The 22,795-nt window shown below is 43.5% G+C and overlaps 1 protein-coding gene across 1 annotated transcript; it reads left to right on the forward strand.

Annotated features, from left to right (window-relative positions):
* Positions 1–2,745: 2,745 nt before the first annotated feature.
* Positions 2,746–20,287, forward strand: LOC310646507 (glucagon receptor-like; the record flags this gene model as incomplete). The annotated part of the gene is made up of 13 exons (XM_083373027.1): positions 2,746–2,823; positions 3,498–3,594; positions 4,677–4,784; positions 7,991–8,112; positions 11,451–11,557; positions 13,079–13,235; positions 14,381–14,540; positions 15,482–15,542; positions 16,925–16,994; positions 17,162–17,250; positions 17,370–17,508; positions 18,526–18,567; positions 19,275–20,287. 13 exons carry the CDS (start codon positions 2,746–2,748, stop codon positions 19,344–19,346), a joined length of 1,302 nt encoding a protein of 433 aa, XP_083229153.1. The 3' UTR covers positions 19,347–20,287.
* Between the last annotated feature and the right edge of the window lie 2,508 nt (positions 20,288–22,795).

Below are 22,795 nucleotides of genomic sequence, written 5' to 3' on the forward strand. Positions count from 1 at the left end.
TGGTGACTTGTGACACCGAATGGCTGTGGAGGACAATTCCGCAACTATTAATCGTGCTTATTAATAAGTAATTAACTAAACCTGCAAGGATGCACTATCGCCACTACCACATTTATTCAATAAATAAGACGATGCATACCTTGGTGCAATGGGTGAACTAGTCCAAGGGTTTTATTGGGGCATCTGAAACACAAACTCGCTATTGATGTAATAAAGGTGTCAGATTTTTTCGTTTCCCCGTTTCGTTTTGTGAGATGGGCGGCTATTTAAATTTGAAGAAATCCATAATTAAATCCAAGTTAATACACTGTTTAGCCTGGCTGCATTTGCTGCTAAAACCCATGGATTTCTCCCACCCCACCCCACCCCCTGTCATTTGAACAGAAGCTTTTGAGGAAATGTCTCGCTTTCAGTCTGAATCTGGGACAAGGGATGTGATGCTCTCCTGCCTCACCTTCTCCAATGCCCCCTCTGATACCTCAGCACCTTCTCTCTCTCTCCCACTCCTTCGAAAAAGTAATTTCTGCACCTACCAGCAACGAGAGTTCTTCTATTTCCTATCCTCTTGACTCCATGGATGTCGAAGAAAAAATAATAATTTGTTTTATTTCAACAGAAAGCATTTTTCTGTTATTCTGGCAGCTTTATGGGTGGCTTCCAACATGCAAATCAGCGCTGTGCAACCTTTTCATAAAATGCCACTGTAGGTTTCCAGGAATCGGGAACAGAGTGGTTTTGTTTGGATGTCACTTTGGGTTTGTCCTCAGATTGCTGTTTGTTGGCAGATCGGGGTGACTTTGACTCACAAGGAAGCTGAGTTGGGGATATGAGGAACAACAACACTGGCAATTCCCTTGAATTTGTGCCAGGCTCCTGGTGCAAGTTGACGTTATTTTTTAAAGGATCTCTCTCTCTTTCTCCCTCTCTCACTGCTATCTCTATCATCAACTCTATTATCTATCTCTACTTCTCTATAAATCTACTGTTTATATCTATCTATATCTACCTATCTCTCTCCATCTATACTATACTACTATCTATCCTATCTCTCTCTCTCTCTCTAATCTATCTATCCCATCTATTCATTCTATCTATCATCTATCTATCTACCTATCTACCTCTCATCTATCTATCTATCTATCTATCTATCTATCTATCTATCTATCTATCTATCTATCTATCTATCATCTATCTATCATCTATCTATCATCTATCTATCTATCATCTATCTATCTATCTATCTATCTATCTATGTATCTATCATCTATCTATCTATCTATCTATCTATCTATCTATCTATCTATCTATCTATCTATCTATCCCATCTATCTGTCTGTCTGTCTGTGTCTGTCTATCTATCTATCTATCTATCTATCTATCTATCTATCTATCTATCTATCATCTATCATCTAATCTTATATCTATATCCACCTATCTGTTCTCTTTTTTATCTATCATCTGTTCTCTCTCTCTCACTCCATCTCTATCTATCTATAGCTATTCCTTGATTTAGGATCATAATGCAGCCAGCCCATTATGATCGTAAATAACAATGGGTACAAATAGGTCAACATGTGAATGTCCCAGTTTTATGAGCCTTGGTGGAGCAGTGGGCTAATGCTTCCTTAAGTAACACCAGCTGCCTGCAATTAGTGCAGGTTCGAGTCCCACCAGGCTCAAGGTTGACTCAGCCTTCCATCCTTCCGAGGTAGGTAAAATGAGGACCCAGATTGTTGGGGGCAATAAGCTGACTTTGTAATAATGCCGCTTGGGGTGTGTGTGTGAAAGCCCTAATAAGCAGGCATATACATAGAATGAAGGATACTGCTAAGCTTGTAAGCCGCCCTGAGTCTTCGGAGAAGGGCGGGATATAAATGGAATTTAAAATAAATAAATAAATAAATAAATAAATAAATAAATAAATAAATAAATAAATAAATAAATAAATAATGATCTTTTTTTGCGGCAGTTATTAAGTGAATCATCATGGTTTTTTAAGCGAATCCACAGTCATTAAGTAAGCTCATTGGTTTACTTGGTTCAGGGCATCTGTTTTATTCCTTCAGCAGCTAAGTAACAATATTTCAGTTTTATTCAGATGGATGAGTAACTCCTAATCCCATTGGGACTGTCCTGGCAAAGCACCTGAAATGCCCATTTGAGCATTTCTTTTGTGTGTGGAATTCTGATGTTTGACAGATGTCGTTGCAGTAACATTCTCCAGTTGGCTTGAAGGGATTTCCACAGGGGAACCCAGCCAAGTTGGAATTATGGAGTCAGAATACTGAGGCTTGCACTTGGGCAGTATTTTGTGCATGGCAAAGCAACAGCAAAACACTTTGGGTCTCGTCCAACTGCATCGTTTTGAAATCCTGCATCCTTAGGGGAAGCCATAGTTTCTTCTAGGGGGAATTAAGCTGGCTGGAGAATTCTGTCGAAGTCCATAGTCTTAAAGTTGCCAAGGTTGGATACCCTAGGACTCAGGGGGTAGGCAACCTTGGCTCTTTTATGACTCGTGGACTTCAACTTCATAGCTGACTCAAGAATTCTGGGAGTTGAAGTCCATGAGTCATAAAAGAGCCAAGGTTGCCTGCCCCTGCCCTAGGTCTAGGAGTGGGTCAGCTTTGAAGCTTTTTAAAGCCAACACTGCCTTTTGTTAATGTTTTTCTTCTATTTTTTTAAATTTTTTAGAGAGAATTCAGGAGCATAGCTGAGTGAGTGATTCATGCGCCGAGGCTGTGGCTCATGATGAAGGATGTGCTTTTGTCCCATCGTGCAGGAAAACAGATTGGTTTCATCTTGATGAGCTCCATCTTTATGGAGGTAAGAAGGTCACTCAGCAAACAGCAAGAGCTTGCCTTGTTCCCGGGGAATGTGTCAGGCGCAGAGAATCAGGACCACCCGATTAGGTTGTAAGAGAGAAGATTTGTTCAAGCCGGTACATAAGAGTCTGGTCAGCTAAAGTTTCACTTCCCTTTCTGTGCCTGGCTATTTCTTATCTTCTCAAAATAGCCGTTTGACATTTCCCTCTCTTCTGTGATTTGGAGCGAAGCAGTTTAAACAAAAGGCTGCGTCTTATATTGTCAGTGAAAAAACATGTCGATGTTTGCATCATTCACAGGGGAAATAGCTCTGATACATCGCGTGATGTCACGTGATGTCGCAAGTTTGACCCGTCTGGTCTACATGAATAAAATGAACACAGTGTACTATGTGGCATGATCTTTCCTCACTCGGAGCAAGCCAGTCGTTGAATGGATTTTGATTGATTGGGGAATTCTGGGAATTGAAGTCCAGAGGTCTTAAAAGTTGCCAAGGTTGGACACCCCTGCTTTAGAGCAAAGATGCCCGTTTCGAGACCTTACAGTGTTGTTCCAGAACACCAGAACCGCATGGAACTAGCACCAGGGAAACAGCGTGAATGAAATCTAGATAGTGATAGTATGCGCTGAATATTGTGCTTCTGACAAGACTAATAAAGGCGTAATTTTATGCAGAGCTGCAGTGCAAAGATTCTAGACAAGACATTTGACCAGTGGCTGAGATATAAAGACGAATGTATGAAGAAGATGGCCAATGATCCTTATCCTTCAGGTGAGCCTGTGTCTTTGGTGAACTGTCAGTCACAGAAACAATGGTGTCTTGAGGGTAAAATTACAGAACGACAGAGTTGGAAGGGACCTTGGAGGTCTTCTAGGCAAACCTGCTCAAGCAGGAAACCCTATACGATTTTAGACAAATAGCTGGCCAATCACTTCTTGAAAACCTGCAGTGATGAAGCATCCATAACTCTGGGAGGCAAACATTCCAATGATTAATTGTTCTCACCGTCAGAGAAATTTCTCCTTAGTTCTAGGTTGCTTCTCTTTTTCACCCATTACTTCTTGTCCTGCCCTCAGGTGCTTTGGAGAATAGATTGACCTCTTCTCTGTGATAGCCCCTCAAGTACTGGAAGATTGCTATCGTATCACCCTTAGTCCTTCTCTTTATTAGTCTAGACCAGGGGTAGGCAACCTCGGCTCTTTTATGACTCATGGACTTCAACTCCCAGATTTCCTGAGCCAGAATAGCTGGCTCAGGAATTCTGGGAGTTGAAGTCCATGAGTCATAAAAGAGCCAAGGCTGCCTACCCCTGGACTAGACATATATTAATGAATGAGTGCGTGAGTGAGTGAGTGAATGAAGGAAGGAAGGAATGTTGTTTTAACCATCCAGTCACATCTGACTTTTGGCGACTTTATAAACAATTTCTCTCCGTGCTATCTTATCAAACACAGCTTCTTTCAGTTGTTGGACATTCATCTTTGTATCGGTTTTGATGTTATCAAGCCAACATGTTCTTCTTGTTCCACTAACCATTCCTAGCATCATTGACTTCTCCAATAAATTTGCATGTATGGTGTGGCTAAAGTAAACTGGACATCTTGTGATTTTAGGCTTCTAGTGATGTGTCTGGCTTTATATGATTCAGCACCTCTCTGTTGGTTGTCCAGGCTGGTCCATGGTATATGCAACAATGTACGCCAGGAATGAATAGTTGAATGAATAGAGCTAGAGAGTTTCATGGTATCAATACTGTCGACTGTGAGTATTTAGATGCTTGTGGGTATTCTAGTCCTAAACCCAGTTAAATCAAGGTCATCCTACCCAAACAGTCTCGCTTCTGTGCCTTGTAGGACTCTTTTGCAACCGGACATTTGATATGTATGCATGCTGGCCAGATGGGAATCCAGGCGCTATTGTCAACGTATCTTGCCCTTTCTATCTACCCTGGTACGAGAAAGGTAAGTAAGGTTGGATCTTGGGGTGCTTGGAAAGGGATCAGCAAAATATCCCAAGTAGATTGCTTCCTAGATACACTGAAGTTAGTTTGTTTCATCTCCCCCTTTTTCAATGAAAAAACAAGAATGTGAAAATGTGGAAGAACTCCATCAATCTAAAACATAAAATGTCCATCCAATCTAAATGTCAATGCTGCAAACATTGACATGTTTTTGCACTGACAATATAAGAGGCAGCCGAAGTGAAACTTTGTGTGTTAAATTAATTGGTAAATGTGATTCATGACGTGTAAATAAGGGAGGGAAATTCTGTATGATGTGGTGTGTCAAGGGGAGGAGAATTCAGATTCTGGCACCTACCCATGCGTGCCAATGCTCCGTTTTCATTGTTGTTGTTAGCTGCGAAGTCGTGTCCGACCCATCGCGACCCCATGGACAACATTCCTCCAGGCCTTCCTGTCCTCTACCATCTTCTGGAGTCCATTTAAGCTCATGCCTCCTGCTTCAGTGACTCCATCCAGCCACCTCATTCTCTGTCGTCCCCTTCTTCTATTGCCCTCAATCTTTCCCAGCATTAGGCTCTTCTCCAGTGAGTCCTTCCTTCTCATTAGGTAGCCAGAGTATTTGAGTTTTAGCTTCAGGATCTGGCCTTCTAAAGAGCAGTCAAGTTTGATCTCCTCTAGGACTGACCGGTTTGATCGCCTTGCAGTCCAAGGGACTCGCAGGAGTCTTCTCCAGCACCAGAGTTCAAAGGCGTCAATTCTTTGGCGCTCAGCCTTTCTTATGGTCCAACTTTCACTGCCATACATTGCAACCGTTTTCATTATTATAGACTTTTTTGAAATAAACAATCATGCAGTGTACTTTGTCTTGTTAATCGGAACCATGACACTACCTTTTGCATAACTGCTCTGCATTGTTTTGCTCCATGAAAATCTAAGCAAATGATCAGGAGTGGGGATTTTGCCAAGCTACAGTTTTGAACCACCTTAGGGCCATATGAGATTCTTTTTCACCTGTAATGGAATGTATGGATGATCTTGGGTGACAAGGGGAAGAGATGCCATGATTGCCCCCCCCCCCAATGGCTTAAAGGTCAGAGGTAGAAACTTAAGAAGGACCTACCCTAATTGATCAGATGGCTAAAAGTGATGGCTTTGAGGGATGAGGGAAAGGGATGTTGCCTAGGGACCAATCAGATAACACCTATCCTATCCTAATCTTCTATTCCATTCCATTCCTTATTCCATCCCGTCCTGTCCCATCCCACTCTACTCTACTCTATTCTTTCTACTCTACTCTACTCTACTCCACTCCACTCCATTCCATTCTATTCTACTTTATTCTATTCTTTCTACTCTACTCTGTTCTATTCTACTCTACTCTACTCTGTTCTTTCTATTCTACTCTGCTCTGCTCTGCTCTGCTCCGCTCCACTCTGCTCCACTCTACTCTACTCACAAAGCTGCTTGTAGTTACTTCCAATTTCAATACTGTAATTGAAGAAAAGTATGTTGCTGTTTTTGAGGGTTTTGTTTTTTTAAATTATAGTAAACTTCAGCAAGGAACGATCTGCCATAACATCCCAACCCATCTTATGGCTATTTCTGCTTTACATCATCACATGGTATCTTTTGAGTTGATTGGAGTTGGGCAGCACTCAAATTGAACTAAATGAATAATAATTTTAAAAATGTTCTGGATATCAACTCCCAGAATCCCCCAGACATCAGAGAGAGAATGATGGATATTCCTCCATCCTTTCTGGGCTACTCAGTAAGGCGTTATTTGATAGCTGCTCCATCTGGTGGCTATAAGAGAATACAGTGTTTATGCCAGGCTGTTGTGTGAAAACCCTCTTATGTACAGTAATCTGTCAAGCAAGCCACAAAATATAGCAGTTTGGAAATAATAATAATAATAATAATAATAATAATAATAATAATAATAATAATAATAATAATAATAATAATAATAATAATAATAATAATAATAATAATAATAATAAGGCACCAGACCTTCGAACTTTCCGTCGGGGCCTGAAGACCCATCTGTTCGAATTAGCTGGTCTGGCCTGATGGGGGATTATGGGCTTTTAATTGTTTTTAATCTGTACTTCTGCTTTTAATTGGGCATGGATTTAATTCTTTTTAATTTTTGTATAGTGTTTCTTATGTATGCCCTGTGAACCGCCCTGAGTCCCACCAAGGAGAAGGGCGGTATATAAATCAAATAAACTATAACTATAACTATAATAATAATAATAACAACAACAACAACAACAACAACAACAACAACAACAACAACAAAGTTGGAAGGGACCTTGGAGGTCTTCTAGTCCAACCCCCTGCTCAGGCAGGAAACCCTATACCATTTCAGACAAATGGCTGTCCAGCCTCTTCTTAAAAACTTCCACTGTTGGAGCATTCACCACTTCTGGAGGCAGGTTGTTCCACTGGTTAATTGTTCTAACTGTCAGGAAGTTTCTCCTTAGATCTAGGTTGCTTCTCTCCTTGACTAGTTTCCATCCGTTGCTTCTTGTCCTGCTTTCAGGTGCTTTGGAGAATAGCTTGACTCCCTCTTAAAGATTCTAACCGTGGTCCTTTTTTGGTCCCATATTGATCTTCACAAATAAAACAGTTGTGCGAAGCAGGTTGAGCTCTCTTGGTTTTAAAGCTCTTGAGATGTTTGAACCTCTTGGTGGCACTCTTCAAAACAGCCTTACTCTAACCCCCTTAAAAGTTGGAGACCCAAGATTTCCTAACCAACATGGGCATTGCTGAGGCTTCTGGTCACATGAACTGTGTGTTCTCATATGCAATCTCTCCCTCTCTGTATTGCTTCCCACTCTGGCTACTTCAGGGCCGCATGTGGGAAGATGATGACTAATGCAAAACTCCCTTTTAATAACCCAAAGAGTTATTACAGAGCCCCTTTAATTGGATTGCTGCAGATTAATCAGTTGCACAGACACCCTAACCCAGTCATCCGATCCAGACAAACCCTGCTCTCCTCGTCACCCATGTCATGCAATTAACACTGAATGGGTTTGTGATAGATGAACTCCTAGAGCGGCCCTACGAAAAAGGGCTTCCCTAGGAATTCCATCTGTCTTCCCAGACTCCTTCTTCTCTGCCCGTAGGACAAGGGGTGAAAATAAAGCAGGCAGGTGCAGAGTCCTTGCTGATTCTGGCTCTTTGTGCTTGCAGTTAAAGACGGCGTTGTGAGCCGCAAATGTGGGCTTGATGGGAACTGGGTGCTGCTGAATGGGACGGCGTTCTGGCGGGACCACGTCCAGTGTATCGAGGAGATGGAAGCCACCACGAGAGAGGTGAGAAACAAAGTCAGTTAGGACTTATAAAGGCTGCTCCCCAGATATCAACAGAGGAATAGTTTCAACATCACGAGAAGCAGTGAAGCCGTACTTGGCTTAGTGCAAGGGTAGGCAACCTTGGCTCTTTTATGACTGGTGGACTTCAACTCCCAGAATTCCTGAGCCAGCATGGCTTAGCTTGGAAACCTTTCCCTTTCCCCTCAGCATGGCTGGATCAGGAATTCTGGGAGTTGAAGTTCACGAGTCATAGTGGCCTAGGCCTAGGTCAGGGGTAGGCAACCTTGGCTCTTTTATGACTCGTGGACTTCAACTCCCAGAATTCCTGAGCCAGCATGGCTCAGCTTGGAAACCTTTCCCTTTCCCCTCAGCATGGCTGGATCAGGAATTCTGGGAGTTGAAGTCCACGAGTCATAAAGTGGCCTAGGCCTAGGTCAGGGGTAGGCAACCTTGGTTCTTTTATGACTCATGGACTTCAACTCCCAGAATTCCTGAGCCAGCATAGGGAAACTATGGTCCCTTCATGACTCGTGGACTTCAATTCCCAGAATTCCTGAGCCAGCATGGCTCAGCTTGGGAATCTCTCCCTTTCCCCTCAGCATGGCTGGCTCAGGAATTCTGGGAGTTGAAATCCACGAGTCATAAAAGAGCCAAGGTTGCCTACCCCTGACCTAGTGCAACTGGTGCTGGTCACCACGATACAGAAAAGATGTTGAGACCCTAGGAATAGTGCAGAGAAGAGCAACAAAGATGAGGAGGGGTTTGGAGGCTAAACCATATGATAAATGGTTTCAGGAACTGGGTATGTGTACTTTAACAAAGAGAAGGACGAGGAGGAACATGCTAACTGTCTTCCAGTACTTGAGGGGCAGTTACAGAGAAGAGGGCATTGACTTATTCTCCAAAATACAAGAAGTAACGGGCGAAAGCTTGTTAAGGAGACATCCAACCAAGGAGAAATTTTCTGAATAATCAGTCGATCAATGGCTGACAGCGATTTGTCGGAAATATTATAGGGCTTCTTCCTTGAGCATGAGCTGGACTAGAAGACCTCCAGGATCCCTTCCAACTCTGTTATACTGTTATTCTGATGCTAGCTTGCCTCCTGGAATTATGGGTGCTCTCCATGGCTGAAGGTTTCCAAATATAGACTGGACAACCATTTGGCAAGGGTGGGACAAGGTCTCCTGCCTTGAACAGGGGCTTGGACTAGAGGATCTCCGAGGTCTCTTCCTACCCTATGCTTCTGTGTTCTGTATCCATAAGATACAATCCCACCAACCTGCTTGATCTGTGGGAACAGTGATAATCGTAGTCCAATCTTGGCTGAGAAGGTTGAGAATCCCTACCTCAAGCCAACAATCCTTTTCCTGGATTTCCTGTGAAGGTTTGGGAGGGTTCAACGATCAGTTTCCGAGTTTAAAAGAACGACCTGTGCTCCCCTTTTGAGTCAGAAGTTAGTTTTTATGTTGTTTTGTCAATGAGTGCAGCAAGCACAGAGAAGACATAATGCAGTTTTTAGCGTTTCCTGTTTGACTTGAATTCATATTCCAAGTACATTTCCATGCTGTAAAATCATTTTTCTTAATAAAAAAAACCACACACACACACAACCCTTAAACTAATTTATCAAATTGCAATTCCCCCCCCCTCAAAGATGACTTTGAAACAGAGTTTGCAAACAGCTAGGCTTGGGGAATGTTTGAAGGGGAGACTTCAGAACAAGGGCTAGAGCAGGGGTCTTCAAACTTGGCCCTTTTATGACTTGTGGACTTCAACTCCCAGAATTCCTCAGCCAGCTTTGCTGGCTGAGGAATTCTGGGAGTTGAAGTCCACAAGTCATAAAAGGGCCAAGTTTGAAGACCCCTGGGCTAGAGATTAGTCAGACTAAAAACATCCTCAAATCAGTTTTATATCTCTGCTAAGAAAACCACACAGATGAAATCACCAAGACGAGGACTATATATATATATATATTTCTTGACTTACAATCAAAACTGACTGGAACTTCCGTCACTAACGATGTGGTCTTTGAGTCACGACTGATTTGAAATCCTTTTTGTGTGTGTGTGTGTGTGTGTATGTGTGTCATGGTTCTTAAGCGAATCACCAATCCCATTAAGTGAATTTGGTTTCCCTCACTGACTTTTCTTGTTGGAAGATCCCTGAGATGGTCGTAAATGGGGATCAACCACATGCTGGTTGCCAAGGGCCCAACTTTTATCATGGGACCATTTGGGAGGCTGTGATGGTCATAAGTGCCGTGACTTGTCGTAAGTCACTTTTTTCAGTGCCATTGTAATTTGTAGACTATACTTGTAATTCAAGTAAGTAAGTAAGGAAGGAAGGAAGGAAGGAAGGAAGGAAGGAAGGAAGGAAGGAAGGAGGAAGGGGTTTAGTTATATGCATGGAAGGAAGGAAGGAAGGAAGGAAGGAAGGAAGGAAGGAAGGAAGGAAGGAAGGAAGGAAGGAAGGAAGGAAGGAAGGGGTTTACTTATATGCATGGAAGGAAGGAAGGAAGGAAGGAAGGAAGGAAGGAAGGAAGGAGGAAGGGGTTTAGTTATATGCATGGAAGGAAGGAAGGAAGGAAGGAAGGAAGGAAGGAAGGAAGGAAGGAGGAAGGGGTTTAGTTATATGCAAGGAAGGAAGGAAGGAAGGAAGGAAGGAAGGGGTTTACTTATATGCATGGAAGGAAGGAAGGAAGGAAGGAAGGAAGGAAGGAAGGAAGGAAGGAAGGAAGGAAGGGGTTTAGTTATATGCAAGGAAGGAAGGAAGGAAGGAAGGAAGGAGAGAGGGAAGGATGGAAGGAAGGAAGGAGAGAAGAGAGGTAAGGCGGGAGGGAGGGAAGGAAGGAAGGAGGGAGAGGAGAGGAGGGAGGGAAGAAAGGAGGGAGGGAAGGAAGGAAGAAAGGGAGAGAGGGAGGGAGGGAAGGAAGTAGAAGGAAAGAAGGAGGGAAGGAGGGAAGGAAGGAAGGAAGGAAGGAAGGAAGGAAGGAAGGAAGGAAGGAAGGAAGGAAGGAAGGAAGGAAGGAAAAGTTATAAAATCAATATATAACTTTTTTGAAAGGCGTTTTTCTGGATTTTTTTGTTGCTATTCTGTCCCTCACTGCTAAAATAAACCTACCATCAAAAGGATAAACTGATCATTTCTTTGTCAGTTGGCAAACGTGCAAAATCAGCAGGGGATCAACTGCTTCTCCCCCCTCCCTGTACCCTCTTCCTCTTCCACCCCCCCCTGCTGCTCATCGGCCAGTTCTTCCTCTCCTCCACCCCAAAATGCTATCTGTGGCTACAGCTCCTTTTCACCTGCTTGATAAGACCTCCTCCTTTCTTGTGTAGGAAGCAGCTCATCGCCTTATGATCAGCTTCAAGGTCCTTTACACGGTGGGCTACTCCCTGTCGCTGCTGGCCCTGATCCTGGCTCTGATCACCTTGACTGTCTTCAGGTAAGTCTTCCCATCATATCTGAGCAACCAGGCCCCCCCCCCCAAGCGTCAAATCCGGAGAAGGTTGCGACCACAATCCTGCAGTGCAGCATTTCTCAACCTCAGCGACTCTAAAAGGGGTGGGTTTCAACTCCCAGAATTCTCCAGCCAGCATAGAACTGTCTGGAAATTTCTGGGAGTTGAACTCGGCGCATCTTAAAATTTGCCAAGGTTGTGAAACAACCCTGATACAGAGTGGGGTCCTTCACTGGGCCTTGACGATGTTACCTAGTTTGGTAATGAAAGGTCCGCAAGAAACAACCAAGCTCAGAGAGCATCAAGGACACCCACCGTCCTTGATGCTGAGCTACAAGTATTCTCTTCTATCGGTACTTAATATAGTTGATGGTTTCATTTACAAATTGTCCTGACTTATTGGGAACCTTTTTCCTAAAATTAAAGTGTATCTTCAATCCATTATTCAGTCTCCTATGCTCTGAAATAATGGAGAACAAGTCTTGACTTTCCTCTTTGTGATATCTTTTCAAAGAGTTAAAAAGATTTAGCTGGCCTATTTATTTATTTTTAGCTGTTTTTTTTCTCAATGCAAAATATACCCGTCTCTTTCTACCTGTCTTTGTAGCATTTACTTCTGGACTTTCCATTCATTCTTGTTGCCATTGTCTGAATCTGCTCCAGTTTTTCTGAATCCTTCTTAAAACACGGCACCAGGACTGCATGCTGTATGTAGTCAAGATGGAGGCTGACACAGAACAAAAAGGGAGAGTGATTTCTCCTGATTTAGAGGTTGACAGACTCATCGTCATGTTGGATCTTTTTGGAGATGATCCTTTGGGTTTTTATTTTTATTTTATTTATTTTAATCCCATTTATATCCCGCCCTTCTCCGAAGACTCAGGGCGGCTTACAATCTAAGCACAAATCAAATGTGCTTAGCAATAGCCTTCATTCTATGTATATGCCTGCTTATTAGGGCTTTCGCCCCCCCCCCCCCAAGCGGCATTATTACAAAGTCAGCTTATTGCCCCCAACAATCTGGGTCCTCATTTTACCTACCTGGGAAGGATGGAAGGCTGAGTCAACCTTGAGCCTGGTGGGATGCAAACCTGCACTAATTGCAGGCAGCTGGTGTTACTTAAGGAGGCATTAGCCCACTGCTCCACCAAGGCTCTTTTCTTGGGACTCTCACAGTTTCTTCTAGACCAGGTCCAACCTTGGCAACCTTAAAGAGATGTGGACTTCAACTCCCAGAATTCCTTAGAAGTTTTGCTGGTGGGGGTATTCTGGGAATTGAAGTCCACAAGTCTTAAAAGTTGCCAGGGTTGGACACCCTCATTGTAGACCATTCCAAACGCACATAGCTACTCAATTCTCCTTGAAAGCCCCCAATAAGAGGAAACTCTTCCTCCAGTTGAGTCCACCATATAACAAAGGTTCTCACCATCAAAAGAAGATTTTCTATGAGCTGATTTAATTGTGACAACTTTGCCTATTAATGCTCATGTTCTCTTGGTCTTTCAGGAGACTTCGCTGCACTCGGAATTATATTCACGCTAATCTTTTTGCTTCCTTTGGGCTACGGGCCATTTCGGTGATAGTGAAGGATGCGTTGCTGGAGACGATGTGGGGAAGGGAGACTTTCCAGATGTCTGACTGGGAAGCCTTATTGAGTCACGAGGTAGATACTGTCTTCCTGAGGGTCGTTTCAGACAATGGAGGTTAAAGACCTTAGAAAGACTTCTCTTCAGGTCTTCTCATAGTGATATGTTTCAAGCCAGGAGATCAGAAGGCTTGTCTGGCAGCCACTGTAGAAGAATTAGCTGACTCTGGGTCATTGCCCAGTAGACGTTAAGTTCCTACCCTACTCAAACTTCTCCTTGGATCCAGCTGGTTCCACACATTAAACATGACTAGTTGAATAAACCACAATTGGCTGGGCTTACAGGATTTGCCGAGACCTGATCCCTGGTTTGCAAACCACACCATCTGAATTCACCCAACAAACTAAGCCACAATTACTTAGGTTGCAGTTTAGTGTGAGGTGTGGACTAGATGGATGTGAGAATGGTTCAGATGGGAACTGCCCCAGAGCTAACTCAACGTATTTTTGCTACCTGGGGTGAAAGCCAGTAAGTTCATATGATGCATACTGAAGCTCATCCGGCCTTATTTTAAGACTTGAAGTGGGGTACCATCTTCCTTTTCAAGACAGTTGCAGAGTACTTGCTGGGAATAGCAAAGTCTTCAGTCCAGTTCCATGCTATTTCCGATAGAGCTGCAAAAGATTCCTTTCTGATATCCTGGAGGCCCACTGAGGTTGGGTGTTTAGGTGGTTTTGGTAGTGAAGACTACAGCCAGGATACTCCAATGGGTTCTCATCCAATTACTAATCAAGTTGTTCTCAAAATACCCTTCTTTTGGAGAAGTAAAAAGCCATTCCAACAGAAGAGAATAGTTGTAATTCCGGGTTGAATGATGGAATGCTTGGTTGTTGTCTTGCAGACATTTCATCACCCAACTAGGTAACATCATCAGTGCTAGACAGGAGTGGGCTGTGTGGAAAGGAGGAGGAGGAGGAGGAGGACTGTGAGGTCCTTAGGGCTCTCTGAGTTTGGCTGTTTTCTTGCAGATATTTCATGACCCAACTAGGTAATACCATCAATACTAGAAGGGAGTAGGGTTTGCAAAGAGGAGGAGGAGGAGGAGGAAGAGGAGAACTGTGGAGTCCTTGGTGGCTTTCTTGCAGATGTTTCGCCACCAAACCAGGTAACATCATCAATGTCATTCTTTCAACAGCTCTTTTCTCTGCTTCCCTTCTCTTAGGCTGCCATTGGTTGCCGGGTGGCTCAGGTCTTGATGCAATACTGCATTCTAGCCAATCACTATTGGTTTCTGGTGGAGGCCGTCTACCTATACAAGCTGCTGATTGGCGCCGTGTTTTCAGAGAAGAATTACTACACGCTGTACCTCTACCTTGGCTGGGGTGAGATGAAACGTTCCTTTAATGTTGGGGGCCAGGATTCAAATGATTTCACTCTTCTCCATTACGCACAACGTATTTGGAGGGCGTCAAGGGAGAAAAGCCCTGAATGCATTCAGGATACTCTTGGGGAGGCAGATAGAGATGAGGTGCGATCATCCTAACCACCTTTGCCTTCAGAGATGTTTGCAGCTAATAGTTCGATTGGGTATGTAAATAGGGATGCGGCAACTGGTTGTAGGGACTGGCCGTAAGCCACTTGTTTCAGTGCCGTTGTAATTTTGAACAGTTGTTAAACAAATGGTTGTTAAGTCAAAAACTACCTGTGTCCTTCTTCATCCTTCCTTTTATTTTTTTCTTTTATTTTCCATTTAGTTTTTCTTCCTTCCTTCCTTCCTTCCTTCCTTCCTTCCTTCCTTCCTTCCTTCCTTCCTTCCTTCCTTCCTTCCTTGTCAGAATAATAGAAAGCACTTTATTGTGCCATTTTAAAATCTGCAGAACTGATTCCAGTGGCAAAATTTACGTTCCGTGGGCAATTTCCCCTCTTAAATTGGATCAATTCAATGGCTTAAGGAACCTGAGACCCATTTCTTGGCTGCAATCTTTTCAGCACCTAAGAAAAACCAGTAAAATAAAACAGGAGGCAGGAACCAACTTATTGGGGAGAGACTGGCCAGCTAGAGGGAGGAGTCAAGCGGGGAATTAGCCTGGAATCATCACATAGGCACAAAAGGGCATGGCCCTAACCCCCTGCCCCCCCTTTAAATGCCATTGGATTTGATCTTGTCTAGCCCAGATGCAAACTGCCAGCCTGGGAAAGTTCCTGTGAAATAGCCATAAGCAATAAAGTACCTAATTGAACTCATCGTGGATCTGGTTGTTCATGTCTGACACAACTTGCTTGCTGATTCCCATGATCATTTTGCTTTTTTTAAAAAAAATAGGTACCCCTGTGGCTTTTGTGGTACCCTGGATGGCTGCCAAATACCTGAAGGAAAACACAGAGTGAGTCTGGAGATGCTGGGTGGGAACCACTTTTAAGCTTTTTTTTTCCCGCAGACGCTCATGTAGACGGTAGGCCTCATCAAAATAGACAATGTCACCCCTTTGCTGTCTTCTTCGACAACTTTCTGGAGGAAAAAGTACTTTTCCTCCCGATCAGAACCATTGGTAACAAAGAGTCCTGAATATGGGTCTAAAGATTCCATAAGATTTCATAAGATTCCTATCATAGATGGAAGAGGAAAGACTGAGGTTATCCTAAGGATACTACAGTAGTACGAATGTCATTATCCTGCTGGAGCATCTTGAAGTAAGCACTGCAGAGCACAGACCTGAGTTCTGTGATATTGTAGAACCTCAAGTTGGCATAGCATCACCATGATACAAAAAAAGTTGCTGAGACTTTGGAAAGTGTGCAGAGAAGAACAACAAAGCTGATTAGGGCACAGGAGGTTAAATCGCATGATGAATGGTAGGGAGAACCAGGTATGTCTAGTCCACGGCTAGGCAACCTCGGCTCTTTTATGACTCATGGACTTCAACTCCCAGAATTCCTGAGCCAGCATGGAATTGGAGTTGAAGTCCATGAGTCATAAAAGAGCCGAGGTTGCCTACCCCTGGTCTAGTCTAATGAAGAGAAGGATCAGGGAGACATTGTAATGGACTAGGGAGAAATGTCCTGACAGTGGGAACCATTAATCAATGGAACAGTTTGCCTCCCATGGCTGGAAGTCTTTAGGAATAGACTCGACCAGGAGTGTCAAACTGCTGGCCTGTGGGCCCGGATGCATCACACCGAAACCGCGCCCACCCCATTGCCGGCAACGCAGAAAAAGTCACGATACGTCGCGATATGTCATGTGATGTTTCGAGTTTGGCACCCCTGGCCTAGACAATCATTTGACCAAGAAGGTATAAGGTCTTCTGTGTTGAGCAGGGGATTGGACCAGAACACCTCCAAAGTCCCTTCCAACTCTAGAATTCTATAGTCTACGGCTACATTTTTTGTTCAACAAAAACTAGAGGCACTGGATAATAAACAAGCATTGTGAAATCTAGGTTGCTAACTGAGGTCTACTGGGGCAAGGGAGAGAATATGGTCTTCCTACCATCCACCAGGACTAGGCGGTGAGCAAACGGGCTTTTCCATCCACTCACAAGGCAAGCTGTTCGAGAAACGTCAATCGTGGCAATCAATTTCTTTGAAAAACATGATCTTCTAATGCCCCTTTGGACTTAATTTTGGAGTGCTAAGTATAAAGCAGCTCCAATGCTCTTCAACCCTCCATCCTTAGTCAATAAGACCTATCAAGAGTCTGTGCTATGGATGATCAGAATATGGTCTTTATTTGTATCTAATGGCCGCCTTCTTTTCGATCCTGCAGGTGCTGGGGGATTAATGAAAACATGGCTTACTGGTGGATTATTCGTTTCCCTATTCTGCTGGCATGTATGGTAAGCATCTCTATGGCTGGAATGGGAGGGAAGATGATAGCATCTGGTGCAATCTTCTGTGATTCTGAAACTCTACATTAGGCTCTGTGAAGAACATTGCCATTAATCTTTGGGGGGGGGGGAAATGCAATCCCCATCATTTTATGATGTAATGTGTTTCTTCCCAGATTAATCTGTTGATTTTCATGCAAATCCTCAAAGTGATCTTGGCTAAGTTACGGGCTAGTCAGAAGGACTACACAGATTATAAACTGCGGTGAGTTGAGCTCGCCAGGCCAGCAATCAACGGTGGTTGATTGTGGCTTCCTAACAAAAAGTCGTTATCTCGGTTTGATTTTTCCCTACTAATTCTGACATCTCTACGCTCTCTTCCAGGTTAGCCAAGGCCACCCTAACCCTCATGCCTCTGTTTGGGATTCATGAAGTGGTTTTCATCTTTGCCACCGATGAGCAAACCACAGGAATCTTGCGTTACATCAAAGTTTTCTTCACACTTTTCCTCAACTCCTTCCAGGTATATTTTCACCTCAGTGCCATTCTGATCCATCCTTCAGGTATTTATGATTGGGTGCTAGTCACTGCATTCATTTATATTCAGACATGGAGAATCGTACGGTGCCAACTTTGCAGTAGGAACCTTTCTGTGATTCTTGATAGTCAAATGGTCAAGGCTGATCCCATGTCCAACAGTAACCCCTTCAAAAAGATGTAGCTCTTTTCATTTGGAAGAGCTGAAGCGTTCCTCTTCAACACTGTGGCTCACATAGAGCTTTGTACCAAGGCATTCTGGGAGATAGCCCTGAATATCAGTAACTAACCATTTTGTGTGTTTTGGCCTTCAAGTCAAACTTGATTCCAAACAACTGTACTTTTCATTTTAGGAAGTTATTTGCTGTAGCTTTCTGGTCCAAGGAACTGGTCCAAGGCCACAACTGGCTTTGTGCCTAAGGCAGGAGTAGAACTCAGAGTCACCTGGTTTCTAGCCTGGCACCTTGAACTACCATACCATACTTTGTCTCTAATCATATAATGCTACAAATCTAGTGCCTAAGTCTACTTTCTCCACTAGTCTTCCAATCCCATGTACTGGATTTCCCACCAACACAACAATGGTGCGTGCCTGAGATCAAAACATACCCCAAATGGAAAGTACCGTGGCGGGGGAGGGGGGAGCTGAACTGGGGAAGAAAGAATGAAAAAACAAACAAAAACAAAAGAGTCCATCTGAACAAGTTTGGCTCTGAAGAGCATGAAATATTTTAGAATTAAATCTAAAAGAGAAATGGTGATGTTTTTGGTAAAGCTGTATGGATAGACTTAAATATCATAGTTGTAGACTTGGAAGGGACCACAATTTCTACAGCTGACCTCAAAATGTAATTTCCATAAGGCAAGATTTGGGTTATGTAACAGGATACCAGCTTATACCCAATGCTGATAGCTATCTTAGTCCAGATCCAATGCCCAATCACCACAATTTTAAGTATCGTGACAGATGTGTCTAATAGATAACCTGTTCTATCTACTACAGGGGTTCCTGGTTGCTGTTCTCTACTGCTTTGCCAATAAGGAGGTGAGTATTCCCCCACCCACCCTCTCTTGACCCATCACTAATTCTGAACAGCTTCAGAGGGACCCTCCAGGCCATCTCCAACTTTAGATAAAAAGGCATTACCAGAGATGGTTTACACTAGTGTTTCTCAACTTTAAGACATATGGATTTCAACTCCCAGTATTCCCTGGCCAGTTTTGCTGGTGTAGACCGATAGTAATTAAGAGCATCATAATTGGCTGTTTAAAAAAAACAGGGAAGAAATAAGAGAATTGATTTTACAGAATTACCGTAAGCTTAAAAAGAGCAAACCTAGATACTGATAAAAATTCTACATCTTTTCAGATCTAAGTTTTCAGAGACCATGAAGGTTCAGGTAGCGGGCTGGGATCGGAGACCCAGGTTCAGGTGACCACTCAAACAAGCAGGCGACAACTCTGGGCCAGTCATTTCCCCAGCCCATCCTGCCTGAAGAAGTGGTTCCTGTGTAATAAAATGGAGACATCTCCATCACATATAAGTACGCTCAGAGATAAGGCAGGAGGTAAATGTAGTGCTGTAATTTTTTTAAAAAAAAACATGCAACCATCTTTTCAGCTATTCTTGGGATTCCAGAATCACCCATTAATCTTCTATGTGTTTCGGTCTCTTTAAGAATTCCAATATTCCCAAAATGCTGTGAGGTCCAGGAGAAAACATTTAACTCTTAAAAATTCTCCTTGTTCCAGGTGAAATCTGAAATGAAGAACAAATGGCAGTTGTGGAAACTGGACCATCCAGCGCTCAGTTGCACTCAGTGAAAAGAGATAACATGGAATTTGGTGTATCATACCACAAGAATGTGCCGAAGCGGTTCGGATGGGCCTCGAGACTCCTCTGAAGGGACTGTTGCTGCTGTTTTGAGGCAATTATGACCTGTTCTGGAATGAAACTCTTTTGATGGGTTTGCTATCTTCGCTGTCTTGAGGCCAAAAAACACGGGGAAAGGTTCTTGACCCCAGTATTGGCAGGATGAGGAGGAAGTTCTGAAGAACATGAGGGGAAAACTGTCTGGAGCCAATTGCAAGAGAAATTGTGAAGCTTTTGAAACGGTGTTGCATGCACATATCGTGGACCTTCATTAGCTCAGGATCCAACTTTTATTGGTCAGACTTGACTTTCGTGACAGCTCAAGGCCTTAACGCTGTTCAGGTTGAACTCAATGGAGTTCTGATCTTATGCCTTTCATATAGCAAGATGGGGAGACCCCAAGAAGTGAAAGGGCAGGTCCCCAAGTTCACTTCTGAACGTCCTGGATAAAAGGGGAGGAATCCAGAAGTTTTTCATCAACTGATGTAGCGGCTCCCCAATCAAGCAATGGCCAACTTACTACTTATCTATCCTGGGACTTTCCCTAATATCCATACCGAGGTTCAGTGCAGATACCACATTAACCAGGAGATGGATTGAAAAACGTTAAGGACTTTTTGTGATTCACAGGCTCAATAGCTGTCTCCATTTCCACACACACACACACACACACACACACACACACACACACTTTTTTTGATACATAAGTGGAATCATGACTGCTGAAAGCAGCACATTTAGCCTTGGATAAAATGCAGAAAGGGATGTTTTATGAAGGAATGGTGTACAGAAGGGTTGAGAGTTAAAAATTCCCCATCTCCTATTTAAAAAGGGTAAAGGTAAAGGTTCCCCCGAACATGCATGCTAGTCGTTTCCGACTCTAGGGGCCGGTGCTCATCTCCGTTTCATAGCCGAAGAGCCAGCGCTTGTCCGAGGACGTCTCCGTGGTCATGTGGCCGGCATGACTAGATGCCAAAGGTGCACGGAACGCTGTTACCTTCCCACCTGAGTGGTCCCTATTTTCTACTTGCATTTTTACGTGCTTTCAAACTGCTAGGTTGGCAGAAGCTGGGACGAGTAACAGGGGCTCACTCTGTTACACGGCACTCGGGATTTGACCTGTCAAACTGCCGACCTTCTGATCGACAAGCTCAGCGTCCTAACCCACTGAGCCACCGCGTCCCCTACTTAAAAAGGATACTGGTGCCCAATTTCCCAAAAGAGGATGAAACTGTAGTGTTTTAAGCCAGCCCGGCAAGAAAGAACCATACTCACCATTCCGTATTGAAAAAGGCAAACCTGAATCTTTTTTTAAAAAAAGTTTGAAATGCATGACTTCCCCAGAAAAACAGCCTCAATCTAGGTTCTGGGAAGAGGATGGCCGATATGAATGAAGCTATTTGGGAATTTTGAAAAAAGCATCCATGCCGATATTGAATCCTGACAAATGTCGGCAAAATACCACTTCATGTTGATCTTAGCCCGGCCTGGCACGTTCCTTTAGATTTAAAAAGATGTTGGTGCTTATAGACATTTGTACCTGTATTTAAAAAAAAGAGTGTAAATAAATATTTTTCCAGCAAAAGAGTTGCATCCTGGAGTAATCAGCTGGTCAGGTCTGTCAAGGAAATATATTGCGTGAAACCCCTTCCAGGGCTTGGAGAGGCAAACTTGCAGAACTGCCCGTAACCAGGCGGCATCTTGAACACCTTAAGCCTTGTTGTGACTTACTCACAGTGGTAATGAATGTTGGATTTGCCAAAAAGGAATCCTTTCCCCACAACCAACGCTCGACACAGAGGGGTCCAGCAATTTAAAGCCTCTTTTCCAAACCTCTCTGTGCAACACAGCCCTATGGCACACTCTCCCAGATCTGGTGTCCTGTTGATTACAACTCCTGTTATGTCACCTTCTGGCGTACTTTGGTTTCACTGCAATAAGAGGCCAGCAGAGTGTCTTATAGATATGGCCCCCGTTTTTGAAGAGAGGATAAATTTCCCCTTAAGCATGGTTAGCAGAGCTGGAGAGCCACAAGACAGGATTAAGACGGCTCTAAATCGTGCATTTTGGTCTTTGCAGTATCGTCGTTTTACTCAAAAATAGCTTGCAATTTTTATTCTATGTTGCTATAAATAGCCAGGGGTCTGGTTTTCACAAGCCAAAAAAAAAAAAAAAGATGATACACTTGAGCCGTACCACATCAGTCTACAATTAAGCGTATTATGACTGAACTACCTTTGCTACAAAACAGTCCCTGCATATATAAAAGTAGCTGGCATAACAGGAGGAAAAATATATATATATCCTAGCTAGAAACCTTGCCTCTACCTTTCTCCAATCTGGTGCGATCCACCCATTTCAGTTCACAATGTACGTCATGATTACCATCCACGCTGGCTCTGAGGTCATTTTGAAACCTCAGGGAGACACCAGATGGACAAGGAAGAGTAAGCATGTAAAAACAGGTAATCTTTTTGAGTTCCTTCTCCAGTTGGAAGTAGTACAGCCATGCCTGAGGTTTAGATTGGTTCCGCTTTCATAAAGGTCTATCTCGCCTGGCCAGATATAATTTTTTTAAAAAATGGCAAAGATTTCAGCATACTTGAAAGAACAATCGCAACAGAGATATATTGTGGAATGGAGAAGATGGATCGATTATATTCAGAATAAATATGGGACTAAAAAGTTTCATTTAGCATATGAATAAGTATTAGTATTATATGATGTGTTATTAGTTACTCATTATTATTTGGTTATTTAGTTATGTTAAAGTGCGATAGAACTTAATGTGTTTTTTTTAGTTAAGTTAGCATATTTTAGCTTAGGTTGGTAACAGTTAATACTGTTCTGTACCAGCCTGCTACCGGCCTTGCAGAAAGGCAACCCCTGTACAAACGGCAGAGGCTGGAAAGCGTCTGAGGCTGGAAAACGTCTGCCAAGTTTATTGCACAAACAAACAACAGAACATGAAACAAGATACCGGAACTTTGATCCTCAAACGGAGCGGTTGCTTTCAGCAACCAGCCCATCCCCAAACACTCCCTTTATTAGAGTTCAGGGCGTGGCCTCCCTGTGCCTCCTTCCGAGGAGTCCCACAGCCTTTCTCTGCTTGCTCCTGCTTGACTGCCTCCTGCGTCGGGCATCCTTGAACAGGGCCAGCTGTGGGTCATCATCATCTGCACTGTCGGGCTCGCGCAGCTGAGTCTCCACCAAGTAAGAGGGGCCTGGCTGGGGGCTCTGCGAAGCCTCCAAGCCATCATCAGCAAGTTCGTCTTCAACACCCTCCTCCTCCCCCTCGTCTGAGTCATCCAAGTCATCTGACCCGGCTGCCGGACCCACAGGCTGACCCTGAATCACAACAAATACCCTGTATTCAGCTCTGAGAAGTCGAGGGGGGGAG

The sequence above is a fragment of the Vipera ursinii genome (genome assembly GCF_947247035.1).
Source record: "Vipera ursinii genome assembly, chromosome: 13".
Lineage (NCBI taxonomy): Eukaryota > Metazoa > Chordata > Lepidosauria > Squamata > Viperidae > Vipera > Vipera ursinii.